A 17325-nucleotide genomic window follows, 5' to 3' on the forward strand; every position below is an offset into this window, starting at 1 on the left:
CTTTGTCCACCATATCTGGCGTCACAGGCATCAAGTCTCATCAGGCAAGGTGGAGTACTGGATGTCTCTGCTCTATCTACTGTGTTCAAAAAAGGAGATAGCTCCCAGCGGATGGCCTCTACTTTAGCTTTAAAAATGCTGCAAATGGGTCAGGTGAAACACTAGTAGGAGGCCTATCACTTAGACCAATTCCAGATAGATCGTGGACTATACGGAAAAGATTTGAAGGTTCACTTATCCGGACAGCAAAGTAAGCTTAACTGGCAGCCCTCACCCTGGCAATGTAAAGGTTAGTCGGGATCATGACAGCTTTACGATTATAATCCGTCAGGTTTCATCTCCACTTGCACTCTAACCTTCTCCTACTTTGCTTCATTACTCACAGCTGCTGGTTAAACCAGGATGCTGAACGAGCTCTGCAATGGAGAGGGCATTTAGGAGTGATCGTATCAACAGCCCTGGTAGCGGTGGCAAGCCAGCCATCAACCAGAACCTCGAGAGGAGCACCAGTCAGTTCAGCTGGAATCCTTCTCATGGAGTCCTGGAACCTTATAGGATCCAATAACCTTTGAGGGTGGATCATTAGAAGAGGTCCTTGCTCCCTGCAGAGAGGGAGAGCCACTGAGAGGTTACATTTAATTAGGCAGTGATCCGACCATGACAAGGGGACCAACACAGGGTTGGTCACCATCAGACCACACTCACTTTGCTCGGGGGAGAACACCAGGTCTAATGTGTTACCGCCCATGTGGGTGGGGCCATTGACATGTTGGGACATGTCCAAGGAAACCATGGTTTCCAAGAACACAAGAGTCGGATTGAAAACCTCCGCATCCGCATGGATATTGAAATCACCCAAGACCAAAAGCCTCGGAGATTACAACAATGCTGCAGAGACAAAGTCCGCCAGCTCCGGTAAGGCAATGGCTGGGTCACAGGGAGCACAGTAACCCAGCAAGATCACAATACCATCCAATTGACATGTGTAGGGCATCAAGACCTGGTGTCACCACCGCAGAGCGCCTAACGAACTCTACAGTATTTTTAAAGACAATGGCTACTCCCCCCGTCCCTTCAGTCTACCCTGGTGTTGGACTGCATAACCTGGAGGGCAGGCAAGAGTCAAAGGAACACCCCCTTCCCCGCTCATCCAAGTCTCAGTTATGCATACCAGGTCTGCATCCTCTTCCAGGAAAAGGTCTTGGATAATCTGGGATTTGTTGGATACAGACCTGGCATTCAACAACACCAGATTTGAGGGATGGCTGGTTGGACTACCTTGAGTCTGACGGTTGGTCACAGTGCCAGAACAGTGAACGACCTTCAAACATCTGTTAATTGTTTTTCTGCAATGAGTAGGAACTGTGCCAATGCCGTATCTACCCATAATCACTCTGATGTTCAGAGGATCCCTGCTTGGGGGGGCAGGCCTTCCAATCCATGTTAAACAAAAAGAAGGGGGAAAGGAAAAGACCAAAAAGATTAAAAATTAATAAATAAAAAATACAATAATAAACAAATAATCAAAATTAATTAAACCATAACATAAAAACAGAAATTTAATTTTAAATTAATCAATAACTAATTTAGACAATTAAAAATTTAAAACATAGAAGAAAAAATAAAAATAGAATAAAAGACATTCCACACCCAGGCTGCCCCCCCCCGTCATACTCAGTAGCAAATCTGAGTCCTCCCAACAAGCTCACTGTCAAAAATGATTTAGTCACCATAGGCAACAGGGTTGGTAATATGGCCAGCCCTTTCTAGGCAGCAAGCCTAATCCTGCCAGGGAAGGTGATAAAGTCACAAAGGCAGTGGGAGACAAAAGGCACCAGGCACCAAAAGTCTGAACCACCAAACAAGAGGGAGGAAACGGGGGGGGGGGATATCAGCAGATTCAATGTGTCGAATGAAGTGCCAAAGCTCAGCCGTCTGGACACCAACCCACCAGCCATGTTTCTCATGGCCAGCACAGCACCGACGCCGACGGGTCCTCACCGAAAACACCGTGCCAGTTGTCAAAGCAACATCCCCACATTGGAGTTGGGGTTAATATTACTACTCTACCTTACAAGGTCACTCAAAGAATTTCTGAGAACTCGTCAGAACCACCACAAACATTCAAAGGGTGCGACAGAAATGTGAAGCGTCTTTTTGCAAGCATGAAAATAAATAATTCTGTTAGTAACTCCTGAAGTCAAAGTGAGAAATTCATTGAAAGGTTAACATTGTTTCACCCATGAGATACAGAACTGGTGCAGTGGATAGTTTGAAAGACGAGTGACCTCAGTCCTGTGAATCTCACACCTTTCGTGTTCATCTCTCAGGATTTCCAGTCTTGGTAAAAATACAACAACATAAAAACTGCCATGCTGGGCCAGGCTCATATGCATGACATTTTGAGTTAGTGACATACATACATCCCTAAAACTAAAGCTGCTTTCTAGTTCCTGCTTGATACATCTTAGACAAACTCCATCTCCCACAGAAAGCTATTAAATTTTTCACTGTATTTGTATTTCAGAAACAATAGGATCCATATAACCCCAAAACTGTGCAAACCCTGAAGTCATTAAATATAGAAAATTTCAACAAGGAAAAAAACAACCTTTGATCTTTTAAAGCCTCTCTCTCTCCTCCTTCTGAATTTCCTCTTAGCACGGGATCGTATAAAACATACCACCACCAAGGGATCAATTAAGCAGAGAAAACTCCAAATGAAATTACATGTGACTGCAAAGACCTGGGATAAGATTGGTGTTTGGAAAGGAACTCCGATTATCTTAATTATCTTTGAACATCTATGAAGGTCCTGGGAGAAGTTTCTCACTTCTCTGGAAAACATTTTTCTCTCCAAATTGAAAGGTCATCATCGGTTCTACAAAAAAGTAACACATGTTCTTAGTGTCAGGAAATGAGGCGATGTTATGTGTTATAATGATCTAAAGCAGTGGTTCTTAACCTTTTTGAAAGAAACGCCCCCTTGAGCCATTGAGGAAGTTATCATCGCCTCCCTCCCTTATTTATTTATTTATTTATTTATTTATTTATTTATTTATTTATTTATTTATTTATTTATTTATTTGCTTACTTACTTACTTACTTACTTAAGACACTTAAATCCAATGACCCCTGAAAACAAAATTCAATTCCAAGAAAATGAAATGCCCCCCAAAAGTAACATTTAATGATTTAGTTGCAAGTGAATTTTAAGATGCAAAAAGAAATATAAAAAGGGCATAAAAACAAACCGCAATGCAGAAACTAAAAATTTCAAGACGAAAACTCTGAAACTAAATTAAGATTGGAGGACAATATATATATTCATGCACATTGTAAAAAGGCTGCAGCCATCTTCACAGGTTTGGCTTGCTCCAGCGCCCCCCTACCGCCCCCTTCTGCTCCAGCGCCCCCACGCCGCCCCTTTTCGTTCTAACGCCCCCCTGAAAAATGAAATCGCCCCCTGGGGGGCATTATCACCCACGTTAAGAACCACTGATCTAAAGTGTACAGTCTTTCAAATGAAAACTTCGTAGTAAACGCAAAACTATGATTTCTTTATGTAACTTGTTAAAGGAATGGGATTCTACTTATGTTACTTCTTGATTAACTGCCAGCAAACTGCTACAGAGAACAGTACCAATTAAGATGGAAACAATTATAATCGAAATTAACAAGTTAACATATAATTAAAGCAGTTCAAGAAAGAAAAATAATAAGAACCAACTCTTTCAAACCAACTGGAGTTCCTCTGTGTTGGAAGTAACACATGTTAACAATCATCCTGAACTGATGGCAGACAAATAAACAAATAGATGGCCTCAGGCATCTTAGCCTACTCCTCATGTCTAAGTAACATTATACTAATATGCACCATGCTGTATTCAGATTTAATCTCTTTCTTCTCACATCCTCCTTCTTTGGCATACATGTCCAAAGATTAATTGCTTTACATGTATGGAAAGCAATGACGTAGCATGATGATGAGTCTGTCCATGAATGTAACACCTGAAGAGAGCTGTAGAAGTGAGCTTTAGGGACTCCTCTAATCAGGTTCAGGCTTCTTTCCATGCAGTATCCCAAATTATGAAATATCCGTATACTATTACAAAATGTGCAGCTGATTATACTTTTTCTTCCTCACCTGGGAAGGTCAAGGGAGGAGTGGAGCTGACTCAGTCATTGACTCAAGACACACTCCTTGAGGCTGTGACACAGTCATTCTTCCTCTCACACCCTCCAGAATAGGGAGGCATTCCCACAAAGCCTGAACAAGCTAGATGATTGGCCCATCCTTTGGACTAGGGGTTCCTCATTTTTTTTCTCTAGGCTGTGCAAAGAAGACATGGAGTCACTGTTGGGAAATCCTACGTCATGTAACACTGTCTCCCTTCAATTACATCTTTCACTTCCTATTTTGAGCAGAACAGGGATGGTTGGAATCTTTCCTGAGGACATGCCCTCAGTGTGCTTGTTTTATGAGATGAATATCAACTAGGAAGACAGATTTAGGAGATGCAATAAAAAGGTGTCCCCTCTTTAAATTTCACTTTACATTTCTTGCAACAAAAGTCTTGTGACACCTTAAAGATGAACAAACTTTATTTTGCACAAGGTTTTGTGGATCATAGTTTCCGTCTTCAGTTCATGGAAGATTATGTCTAATAAAATGTCTTAATTTTCAAGATGTCACGAGACTCTTTGCTTTTGCTACAATATATGACAGTTTCACACGACTACCCCCCCTTTAAATTGTTTTATTTTCATCTCAGCCATTTAGACCAGCTTCCTTAGAATAATCTGCAATGAAGGAAATGCAATGATACAAATATCTGTTTTTCAGAAGGTATTTATATAAGCGATGTTTTACAAACCTCACGCGGCTGTATCATAAGCATGCTCTTCTCAGTACTGAGCCCATGAAACTGGAGTTGAGACTCAACAGCATACTGTAAACAAAAGATTGAGCATTTCAAGTGAGGAGATGGAGGAGACCACAAAAACATTTATATCAAATACTTAGCATTGTGAGGAGTGGTGCTTATGTCCCCATACCAATGTGGAGGTAGGGGAAATGATATGTTTCCAGTTTCACAAATGTTTCGGCAAAATGTTTTCAATTTCCCCCTCTGCCTATTAAAAAAAAATAGGAAAAAGAGTTGAAAGCCTAGAGAGTTGTTCTAGGTTTGTAGCACACAGGGTTCTTTTAGGTTCCATGCTCAGCAACTCCAGGTTTAAAAAAAAGGATTATATGGCAGGCAATGTCCAAGGCCTCTTCCTAAAGGTTCAAAGAGGAGATGCTGCTCCAGTAGATGATAGTGGGCTAGTGGGACAAAGAATCTCAGCAAACAAGGCAGGGGTGAGTTTGAGGGGCAAATTTGTATTCCATGGGCCACAAGGAGCCTCTCCAAATATCCATTTTTGGCATTTTTTAAAAAGGTAAACTACGTGTGCTTGGTTGGTTGGTTGGTTGGTTGGTTGGTTGGTTGGTTGGTTTGTTTATTTATTTATTTATTTATTTATTTATTTATTTATTTATTTAGATCCTGGTGGGTGGTGTTCCCACACCAATTTGTACATCATTCAGTGGGAAACAACTCTGGCACCTTCAGAAAAGTAGAGAGTCATATTCAGAGAGGACTCGCTGTGGATGGCTAATTCAACCAGCTCAGTTGCACGCCCTTGGTCTGGACTCAACCTTTTTTTTTAGGTGACCAAGGACATAAACCTGGCCTACTTAATGGAGTTATGTACTGTACATCTAGTCCAACTTGAGTTGATATGTGTTTGGCAGCCTTATATAATTAATAATCCAAGAGGAATGCTGGTAGCAAGTCTTCTGCATATTAGTCTTCTGGGCTATCTCTCTCTCCTTTCTCTAGATTGGGAATCATTATAGTATAGATCTGCAAAATCAGGATGCACCATTTTATGTGAGCAAAAATATTTTCCATTGACAGCAAGGCATCCTTGTCTACACGTTGTAACTAATCAAACTCTGATATTCCCAGCTGGAAGGCCAAGAAAGCGGTGACTAGCCTTGAGAATCAAATTCAGAGCCAGTGCTCTGACACACTCTAAATTTTGGGCTTTGCTCTGTTGCCTTTAAACTGAGAGCTGCAGAACTGTTCTGACAATATTTGATTCACATAATGGAAGGGATATAGGCATGCTGCCAACTCCCTTTTAAAGTCCGGGTGATGTATGCTCCAGCATGTGAGAAGGGGAATACTTGTCCACAAAAAGATACAGGAGAGGAAATTGACCTATCTCAAGGCAGAAAACAAGTCAGTTTTACTGCAGCTAAAGCTATAGCTGAAGTCTCTTGGAAAATGTGGAAGTGTAAAAACGACAAATGCTTTTGACAAGAAACTTCCTGTGACTGACACAACCAAGTAGATTGGCAAATCAAAGGGTCTTTCCAGCTCACTGCCATGTGGGGGAGGGTTTGCCCGCTATATGAATGAGATCTACATAATCTATCCTTCCCTCATGTTTGCATCATTCTCATACAGACCCTAGCCATGACAGATCTGAGACTGCCAGATGGGAAGGGCATCTCACTGAAGGTGGACCATGATCTCAGGGAGTATTGCTTCACTTTGCCCCTGACACTCCTCCCTCAGAACAAAGGATGCCAAGGGATTCAATTTGTTCCGGCAGTTCCATGGCTTTCCTCTTTACAGACTAAGCACAGTGCTGCAATGTGGTATTAGGTTGTGGTGTATGGTGCTTGCATCACACATCACAACCAGTCATGATGTTCATGGCTGTAGTACATACCATTGTATTCCTCACAGCACCCTAAACTGAGTGAAACGCATTTTCCCTACAACATGCAACTTATTTGTATTTGTTGAGAAAATGTGAGAATATTTTCCCCAAAGAGGCATATTGGCTGATAGACATGAAGACTCTGAATTGCACCTTATGTGAGCTGCATTTGGAGGGGCTTTATAGTGCCTCAGAGATCAAATTTCTCATCAATTTCTAAGTGTTTACTGAGTTTGATAAAGTAGCAGTGAGTCACAAATCTGAAGATTAATTTGCTGCAATCCATGATGCATGGCCTATTGTTTCATTTTATACCACAAAAATGATGTTTGAATTAGTAATCTAAAGCACCATCTACAACCATTTCCCTATCTATCTAGGGATATAAAACTGTTAATGTTGTGAGCTTTGTATTGATTGGGTTTCATAAAGTAAAAGAGCAACAAGAATTAATAAAACATTTACAACCTGTTGTTGATTTAGGCCAACAGCTTGCTCAGAGTCTTTAAAAGGACTAATCAATCAATGTGGCCATTCAGCCTTTCCTTCTGCAAGATTTTTATTTGGACAAAGGAATAAAGGCCTGATCAGTAAAATATGCCAAGCTCAGAAGTACATGACTAGGTTCCTTTTTCTTCTTTAATGCTTTGTTTATATATATATATATAAACAAAGCATTAAAGAAGAAATATATATATATAGAATTCTATATATATATATAGAATCAGCAGCTAGGTAATCAGGTAATACTGATAGTATGTCTTTGAAAGGCACAGCAACTTAAAACACAAAAATGATGCAATACTAATTACTTACATGGTCAGAGGGAAACGCTTTGGCTTCCAGGAGGATTTTATGGCGATCTGGTGTAGGCTTAAAAAATGATAACTGTAGAAATAAAATGAAGTTTTTGTTAGCCCACTGAGAATTGATAATAATTGACATTTAAGAAGTGTCATGTGAATGCCGTACAGTCTGGCAATCAACTGCTTCAGTAAGAAACAACATGCAGTTCCAGAGACCATCATATGCTTTCACATTACACAGTGTAATTGGCATCTTTCTTTTGATTATCCAAAAGTACTTGCAAGAATGAAAAGAAAGACTTTATGATCCCAAATTAATTCCAATTTTTTTACAAAAGTGACTCGCCCAGGATGTGAAACATAGGTTGTATTTCACCAAATGTGGTTACTTTACTCTCAACTCACAATAATAAATAAATAAATAAATAAATAAATAAATAAATAAATAGAAAATGATTATTTTAATGCATGGGCTGGCTCGTAGAGGGAGGTGAGGTCTTTGAGAGGCAGTGGAAGACATGAGGACCTGGCGTGCTCTGGTCCATGGGGTCACAAAGAGTTGGACATAATGACTAAACAACAACAAAAGTTTCCAAGTAATTTTCAAAGGCAGCCTCATGTACTGTAGAGCATGTTATAGTAATTCATCTGAAATGTAACAAAATCATGTGTCACTGTGAGCTAGGACAGACAATATGACAAAGCAATCTATTACCTTATTTTATTTATTTATTTATTTATTTATTTATTTATTTATTTATTTATTTATTTATTTATTTATTTATTTATTTATTTATTTATTTATTTATTTATTTATTTATTGGATTTCTATCCCACCCATCTAGACCAAAGGTCTACTCTGGGTTGTTAAAGAGGTGATGAGCGCTCCAGTGCTGGAGGCATTTAAGATAAAATTGAACAACCATGTGTCAGTTGTGCTTTGATTTGAATTCATGCATTGAGAAGGGCATTGGACCTCATGGCCTTGTAGGTCCCTTCCAACAAAATTATTCTATGATTTTATGATTCTATGACCTCTCCAGGAATGGGTGCAGCTGGCACACTAGTTTTAACTGTCCAAAAGCAGTCCTGACCACTGCCAACACTTGGACATTCAGATTCATAGAGAAATCCAGAAGTATAGCCAAGCTGTGCATCTGTATTTTCAGAAGATGGGTAACTCCATCCAGTACAGGCTGAATCCATATTCCTTGTTCTGCATTTTGACTAACCACGAGCACCTTCATCTTGTCTGGATTAAGTTTCAGTTTATTTGTCCTTGTCCTGTCCATTACTGACACCGACACTAATCCAGAATGGAAATATGTTCCTTGGCTTTTGATAGAAAGGAGAAATAGTGTGTCACACAATATCTTTAAATTTTGTGTACACAATAAGAATGTACACAATAACTGTTTTAAAAAAATAGTGAATTAAAATCCTTTACATCAGTGAATGAAAACGAATCATGGACTTAATATGCTCCAACACTCTGTATTCTCCTATATGTAAATGTAGTAGAATGATGATGATGATGATGATGATGATGATGATGATGATGATGATGATGTTGTTGTTGTTGTTTGATCAAGTTGATTGTGACTTATAGTGACCCTTTCCTTCTTCTGGGGGATGTCCTGGGACTGTGCAGCTTGTCCAAGGCCACACAGGCTGGCTCTACTCGTAGGAGGCACAATGGGGAATTGAACTTCCAACCTCTGGCTCTGCATTCAGATATCTAACCACTGAGCAATCCAGCAAGCCAAATGAAGTTGAGGAGAAAGGTGGCATATAAATAATATAGATAAATAAAATAGTATACAAAAATACTTTTTAGAAACCTTTGCAATTACCTGGCTGGATAGTTCAGTGAGTTTGGTTACTGAACCAGAGGTTGGGAGTTTGATTCCTTTGTACCTTCCAAGAGAAGAGCCAGCATAGAAAAAGGGAATGATATCTCACTTTCCTACAAAGGAAAGACTTGTCTTAAGTTGCAAACGACTGGTTGGCCCATTGTTGCTGTTGTTTTCTTCTACCTGACAGGAATTAAAAATTCTCTTTGCAGCAAAAATTGAACCAACAGAGTACTTCTTTTTGTGCCAGGAAACCCTGTCCTCTGCATAAATAGAGTCCTATTGCCCTCTCAGGTACATGTTTGTTGTTTAGTCGTTAAGTCATGTCTGACTCTTCGTGACCCCATGGACCAGAGCACGTCAGGCCCTCCTGTCTTCCATTGCCTCCCAGAGTTGGGCCAAATTCATGTTGGCAGCTTCGATGACACTGTCCAACCATCTCATACTCTGTCATCCCCTTCTCCTCTTGCCTTCACACTTTCCTAACATCAGGGTCTTTTCCAGGGAGTCCTCTCTTCTCATGAGATGGCCAAAGTATTGGAGCCTCAGGCACATTTGGCGGGGTACAACTGAGGTCCTTCTTCATGGCTGTTCCCAGGTTGTGGAATGCCCTCCTCTGGGAGGTCAGATTGGGCCCTCCCTCTTGTCCTTCCTTTGACAGGTGAAGACCATAGTTTTTAAGCAGACATTTAGCAGCTAACTGGGAAGTGATTAGTTTTTTTAACAGTTGTAACTTATAGTATTATTTTAATACTTTCATATATTTAATTATTTTTATGTAACCATTTATTGTATTTTTAAATGGTTTGCTCTTTTAATAATTTGTGAACTGCCATGGGTCCTATAATTGGGAGAAACAAGCATAGAAATTAAACAGACAGACAGACAGACAGACAGTAGCAGTTTCCCATTCTTTTGGGGCCACTTTATCTAGCTGTCATTATGAAAATTGCCATTGTCCACACCTGCCCGATGTTACATTACTCCCATTCCTAGAGATAGATGGAGGGCCAGCTGAGCTGACAGTAGGACAGCTAAAAGTCTGCTAAATCCAAGCCCTTCCCAGCTGAGGATGGTTGGAAATTACTTAGGAGTTCCCTCCCTTTGGCCTACTTTTGTGGCAGTACAGTATAATGACTGTGACCTTGGTCTAGAGAAGGGTTGGGCTGGTATAAATCTGCTGCTTTCTCCAGCCCCTTTTTGGCTTTTCTGCTGGCTGAACTTAGGTAAGTAAGATCTGTTACCAAAGTTCTCAATAAGAGAAGGAAGGAATAAATTATTTCCATATCAGTGAATATATTTCTATGAGCATATTTATTTATAAGCCAAGGCTCTGATGAGTAAATTTAAAAGGGTTTCTTGGACAATCACTAACATGATCCATTATTATATTTTTAAAGCAGATCTTCTGCCCACAGATCTCCAAGATCAAACAGCACAGGGTCAAGCTGTGCCAGCACACTTCTGCCCATTTGCAAACCCATTAGAGCTAGCATATCGTTAAGCTTGCGCTCTGTCAGAGCTGCTCAGAGACAGATGAACATGCTTTGCTTTCTATGTCACAGTTAAGAATTAATTGTTTTTCTGCTTATGCCTGATGGAATGTTCTGTGGCCCTTTTAGGCAGATAGACTAAGAGATTAGATTAGGTAATCTAATTATAGTAGTAGTAGTGATACTAACAGTAGTAGTAAGTGCCTCAGCTCATTGCCAAACCCATTCACAGAACTTTGAATTGATTCCTGTTCCCATGTATCTTTCCTATTGATTGATTGATTGATTGATTGATTGATTGATTGATTGATTGATTGATTGATTGATTGATTGATTGTCATTGTAAGTATATACACAGTATACCCATACAATGAAATTAATAAACACACAGAGACCAGACACAAAACAACCTATTTGGTAGAATGGTATTAAAATACTTTCTACCTCACCCCTTTTTCTTCTTACCGCATTTGTTAGTGTGGCTGCTACTGGAGCTTGCAACCTCTAGATGCCACCCCTTTGGATATTGTTGTCAGTGTGTGATTATTATAATGTTCCTTTATGAAACGTATCTGTGTGGAAAGCTTCAAGGTGTCCATATAAGATAGGTTGGTATTCTATATCTCCACAGAGTAAGTTCATCCCCTGCCCGCCCTCTTCACATCTAGAAATTTGAACGAAATAGTTTCATACTCTCTTTTGGCAAACAAGTGTCTGTGAACTGTAATAGTTTTTGAGGAAATGTCAGGGTAGCAATCAAAATGTCATTTTGAAAATGTGTGTAGAAACCTAAGAAGCAAGTAATGTGTATATGCCTCTCCTGAAGAATGGCCCTAAACCTTACCTTTCAGTGACTGACGTGTAATGTCCTTTCCTTAAGGAGTTTGCTCAAACTATTTATAATGGTAATATTTGTATTTTATACTTTCTATTTATAGAACTCTGTATGGAGTCTTGCTCCTAAGTAAGATATGTTACCAAAATGCTCGACAGAAAGAGAAGGAAGGAATAATCATTTCAATCTCCAGTAAAAATGTTTCTATGAGTATATTTATTTATAAAAGTAGAAATGGGAGTCTGCATCTCAAAATGTTTAAAAATTGGCAATGCAGATTTGATTATCTAAAAAGCTCAGGCTCGAAGGGTTTCTTGGACAACCATTATTAGGTTTTTATGTTCTTTTAGGTTTGGACTAAAGTAATCCTTAATTATGAATGGTGGGGAAATACACTGGCTGTCCCAAATCCCCCCCAAACACAAAAGTGGCTGAAGCTTTCCTCCATTTTTGAAAAATTAAGGCAGATATTTGGGGGCAGTGGAGGCTCTCATATCAGGGAATACTCTTAGGTTATAATCTGAGTTATAAAGCAGCTATCCAAGGTGCTGAAGCTGCCTAGTTAATACACTCAGGATTTCAGACTGAATGTTAAAGGTAATATTCAAGAGACTCTCTATTTTGGGGATAGGGCTCAGCATGTTGATTATCTCCTCTGATGTTTGGACTAAATCCTAATGTGGATGCCCACCTCACTTATATAAGAAGTACCAAATGTCACTATTGTGGGGTGTTAAGCAGTGCAGGTGGTGGTGATGCTCTGAACCATGTAAAAAGTGAGTCATCATTCCTGGAGATATCTGGGTGCTGCCAATCTCCCTCTCCCTCTCTGTCTCTTTTTCCTGGAAAAAGAAGGGCCAGAGAAGAGCTGGGGGCCACAGGAGCAGCATATTGTTTTCCCCAGATTACACAAATTCATGGAAGGCAGACCTATCATAGATTCTTCCTGTTTGGAGACAGTAATGTGCAGAATATCAAGTACTTATGTAGAAATAATGTCCTATGCAATTCAAGGCATTAAATTCCCTTGGAACAGAATTCCAGACAAGGTATTCCATAGTGTGTTCTAGCAAGGCAACTGTTACATTCTGATAACTTACCATTAGGAGATGTAGATTAACTGTCAAGCCATTCATTAATGCTATCTCTCCTTTATGAGCCCCTGAAAAGCAATAACACAGATGTTTCACTTTTCTTTTTGTTATGCATAAAGTCTGTTCCACTGATGTGCAGAACGATATGACATTGGTTTGCAGTCAATGTCTCCCTAACCACTAAAAGGTAAATACATGTTGATGTGTCACCATGGACAATTTCTTTTAAAAAAAAAACCTGACTGGCTGAGTGCATCATTTGAACATGAAAATATTTATTTTTACCAGTCTGTTGTGGCAAATAAAACAGCTAATGAAGTAGCAACATTTCCTCCCTTGAAACCCCTCTATTAATTTGTTGTTATCATCAGCACCTTGGCCAAATTCAGTGTACTTTTGTCATTAAACAAGTCTCCCATACAAAGGCCTAAATGGCATTAGAAGCAATTATCTATTTTTAAGCTGACTCTTGTGTCAAGCTAAAATGTATTTTAATTTTTTTAAAAAAAGAAGAGTTTGCCCAATAACTATTCATATCTTTATTCCAAAAACCTAGCAGTCATTTATAAGATTACTATGAAGAGTAACTGATGTTACGGCAGAATTATGCTATCATATTCTGTTATGGATAGTGGACTTTGTGTAACTAATAACATTTAAAGGGAGTCACAGATACAACAAATTGGCTTTTTTATATGCTAGCAATGATCAAGTTCTCTCCATCTCTACTTCCCATTCATCAATGTAACACAATAAATATATGAACATTCACATTTAAAATGGAAGAACATAGAGAAAAATTCTTCAGCTCATGGGTTTAGATGAAAATATTCACAGGAACCAGAAAGGCATGTAAACATTTTAAGAAGTTTCTAATTTTCGTCTAACTTGAAATATCACTTCCATTAAAAGCAAAGCAAAGTGTGCTGCTTATATATTGCCCTGTAGTGCTTAAGCATTCTCTGAGCAGTTTACAGTTTAATTATGCAGGCTAAACATTGCCTCTCTCCAGTGAGCTGGGTACTCAATTTACCAATCTTGGAAGGATGGAAGGCTGAGTGAACCTCAAGTTGGCTACCCGAGACTGAACCTGGGTTGTGTGCTGAGTTTTGGCTGCAATACTGCAGTTTAATCATTGTTCCATGAAGCTATCAAGATATTCATTTGAAGCAAGAAAACAGCTAGAAGTAGGAGGTTAATTAAACATTAATGGTAATGGCAGGATGTGAAAAGAAAACAAGGAATAGTGGATAATTTTAAAACAAGAAAGCAGAGGAAAAAAAATCGGGGCAAATACTCATTCTTTTCTCATCCACAATGAGGTAATATACTGTACAACATGACGCTGTATCACTTTGTGCACTCATTGTGTATAACAGAAGGAAACAATCTGTGACCCACTAGGTGTTGTTAGGCTGCCATTCCCATCAGTCTTAGCCAACGTAGCCAATGGAAAGTGCTGTGGAATAGCATATCGGACCCCCATCTTGATGGCCATTTTTAATCCAGTTATGTAGAAACAGAGGATAGGCAGTTCCACGTGTTTAATCCCTACACTTGAAGCAAATGACAAAATATTGAGGTTTACTACATTTTGAGAGAGCATGATGCCCCACAACAAAGACACTACCTTGTGGAAAGATGTTTGGAATCCATACAATGACCATGGATAACCATGAATTTTCTGGGCAAGAAATATCATCAGACCGAAAAGGTGTAATATATGGGAGATAGTGGGAACACTGTTTAATAAATGGAAAATATAGAGCTTTGCTGTAGGCGAGCTATACATTTACCTAACCTGCAGATATGAGGTCCTGGCTTGAAATGGGGTCACCATGGTGCCTTCCCTATCCTCATAGTTCAGGAGGGCCCGAACCACCTTATGACTTTTCCAATGCAAAGAGTGCTGCCTGGAAGCAACTGGCAACTTTGTGGGAATGGACAATATAATTCAGCACAAATGGATGGCAAAAGATATCATGGTGTAGATTATTTGTGCCTCATTGTGTTTGACAGGAAAACATAGTGAACTGGCCAACAATCAATAGTCAAAAGGAGGACTGGCAGTGTTTCCTACCAGTCTCAGACATGCTGTCAACATGGAGAAGGTGAGACTGGATTTCAGTTGAACACATAGGAGGAAAGGAGCTGGGGAAGGATTTGCATTCATTATTTTGTTTCTCCTTGCTTACTTCTCTTGTTAGTAGGTAATTCTCTAGGACAATGAATGGGAGAAATGAACCATCAAAAAAGATATGGTCTCCCACAAAAGTGTATTCCTTTAAAACTAAAAAATATCATTTTCACTGTTCTCCAGTTCCTCTCTCCATTTTTTTTGAAAGTGTGTGTAGAAACACATTCCAACTATGCACACTAACACTGCATCAAAGATCATAGAAATTTGTTGAATTCTACCTATAAAGTTGATGACCCATGAAATAAGCTCCAGTACTCTGGACCTAGTATGGATAAAGTAGCTATGCATTAGTCTCAAATTCTGGTCTTTTCTTAACCTGACCCACCTTCTTCCAAAGTCTATCCAGAGCATAAATAGAACTACTTTTTCCTCTCCATTTAAGGCGTAGAACAAAAAACACATGGTTAATCTGAAGTTCACCTTTAGATGTGTGCCAGTATCTTATATTGAATATGACACCACATTTGTCATGTAAGTCTTGGTCTCTTGTAAATGATATATTTATTAAAAGCTTTTCTTTATTGGATTTTGGAGGCCACAAAACAAACCTTATATGTGCCTTAGGAAAATCGTTACCTTTCATAGCCTGCACTGCCTTTCGGAAATGACGCTTCTATGATCCAATTAATCTATTACAATATTCAAAGAAAAGTTTCCAGTAGACAAAAAAAATGAAGTTTGCTCTCTCCATCTCATTACTCAGCACCACAGAACCCAGACAGCACAAACCCCCATATGTCCTACCTGATCAATCTTCCTTATAATGGAAAGCTGGGGGAGGAGGGGGTTGTGATACTCCATCCAGTACCTCCACTGTGACTTTGGGAAAGGCTGTTGTTGTAACTAGATAGACACCTAGTACAATGGGAGCCAAGTCATTGATTGAAATGTATGTGGGCAAAAAGGAGGGGGAGGGGAATAATGGCATCACCTGAAAGCACTCATATTTTCCTTCTCCAAAATTTGTTTGGGCATGTCAAATAAGCATTATCATCCAGAGTATCTGCAAATCAGGCTGCCCCTTCTTTCTCATGTCTTTTGCTTCCTGTATAGTCATATGTCGTGGTCACATGGCATATAGTCTGTGTTAGAGATTCATACATTTTTTTAACCATTCTACTTCTTTTGGGGGGTGAATTAGATGTGGTACATCCATCTACACCCCTGAAGTGGGACATGTTCCTGTTCTTTTCTTGTTCCTTTCTCTGCCCCCATTCCCTCCTTTTATTTATAGGAAGAAATGGCCCAGATCAGTACATAAAAAAATTATGAACCTCATTATATGTATCTATGAGTACATTGCTGTGTCAGCAAAAGACTCTTGCTAGTCATGTACTGATCTGGGCCATTTCTTCCTATTTCTGTGCTTCATTATCCTCTGTGGAGGAGAACACACCATGCAGTGCAATGGTGGTCAAAATACAGTCGGGGGACTGATCCTCATACTTTACAGAAGTATGCCAATATGACAACATTCCCATTTGAAAATTAATTTTTTAAAAATTAAGGGAGTCAAATGATAGTATGTGAGAGAGGTGGGACCACACACCAGATGCATAGGAAATAAATCAGTTTTGGAGTACACACTCAATGGGATGTTGGTTGCAATGCAGAACAAGTCGAGTAGTAGCCTCCCAGTGTGCTGGATTTGATGTGGAGATAGCACAGAGGGGAACAAAAGAATCAATAATGTCCTTGTGTCGTCTGAACTTTAAAAAGGGTTGAAATTCATGAGGAGTAACTCAGAAACATTTTGCTGGTGTGACCACAGCTTTAGTTTGATATTTGTGCTCTCTTCACCAGAGTACAGGATAAGCAGAATTGTGTGGGATGAGCAAAAGAGTTGATATTTTTCTACCTGAAGATGATACTGCCGAATTTGCAGCATATTTGTAAAATGCAGCAGTAGAGGGGGAGGGAAGAAAGGGGGGAATCTCCTTCCTTGTTCTGTCCCTACATGGAGAAATTTGGGGAGCATGGAAGCTGGAGTTTGGTTTTTCATTGACCATAACTCCACATTTCTCATTTACTCTTCGGGCCTTCATTTACCAAGGAACTGTACACTCATTCAATAAGCAAGATGTTACAGAGCCATAAACCTTTAAATGGTCAAAAGAAAAGCCATTTACTGCTTTAATTTTATCCCCGAATAAGTCCCTCCAAGACAAATCTTTCTTTCTTTCTTTCTTTCTTTCTTTCTTTCTTTCTTTCTTTCTTTCTTTCTTTCTTTCTTTCTTTCTTTCTTTTGCAAAAACACATCAGCAGTT

The 17325-nt window shown here is 39.3% G+C and overlaps 1 protein-coding gene across 3 annotated transcripts in view; it reads right to left on the bottom strand.

The window, feature by feature from the left end:
* The window catches only part of KYNU (kynureninase), a 139134-nt gene that overhangs the window by 70017 nt on the left and 51792 nt on the right, over nt 1-17325 (bottom strand). For all 3 annotated transcript variants that reach the window (XM_020784232.3, XM_072983830.2, XM_072983844.2), the window contains exons 5-7: nt 12865-12926; nt 7594-7665; nt 4878-4952 (exon numbers count right to left, since the gene is read on the bottom strand). In XM_020784232.3, coding sequence (XP_020639891.2) covers nt 4878-4952; nt 7594-7665; nt 12865-12926 — 209 coding nt within the window. The remainder of the gene's footprint in view (nt 1-4877; nt 4953-7593; nt 7666-12864; nt 12927-17325) is intronic.

This window comes from Pogona vitticeps, chromosome 1 (assembly GCF_051106095.1).
Source record: "Pogona vitticeps strain Pit_001003342236 chromosome 1, PviZW2.1, whole genome shotgun sequence".
Taxonomy (NCBI): domain Eukaryota; kingdom Metazoa; phylum Chordata; class Lepidosauria; order Squamata; family Agamidae; genus Pogona; species Pogona vitticeps.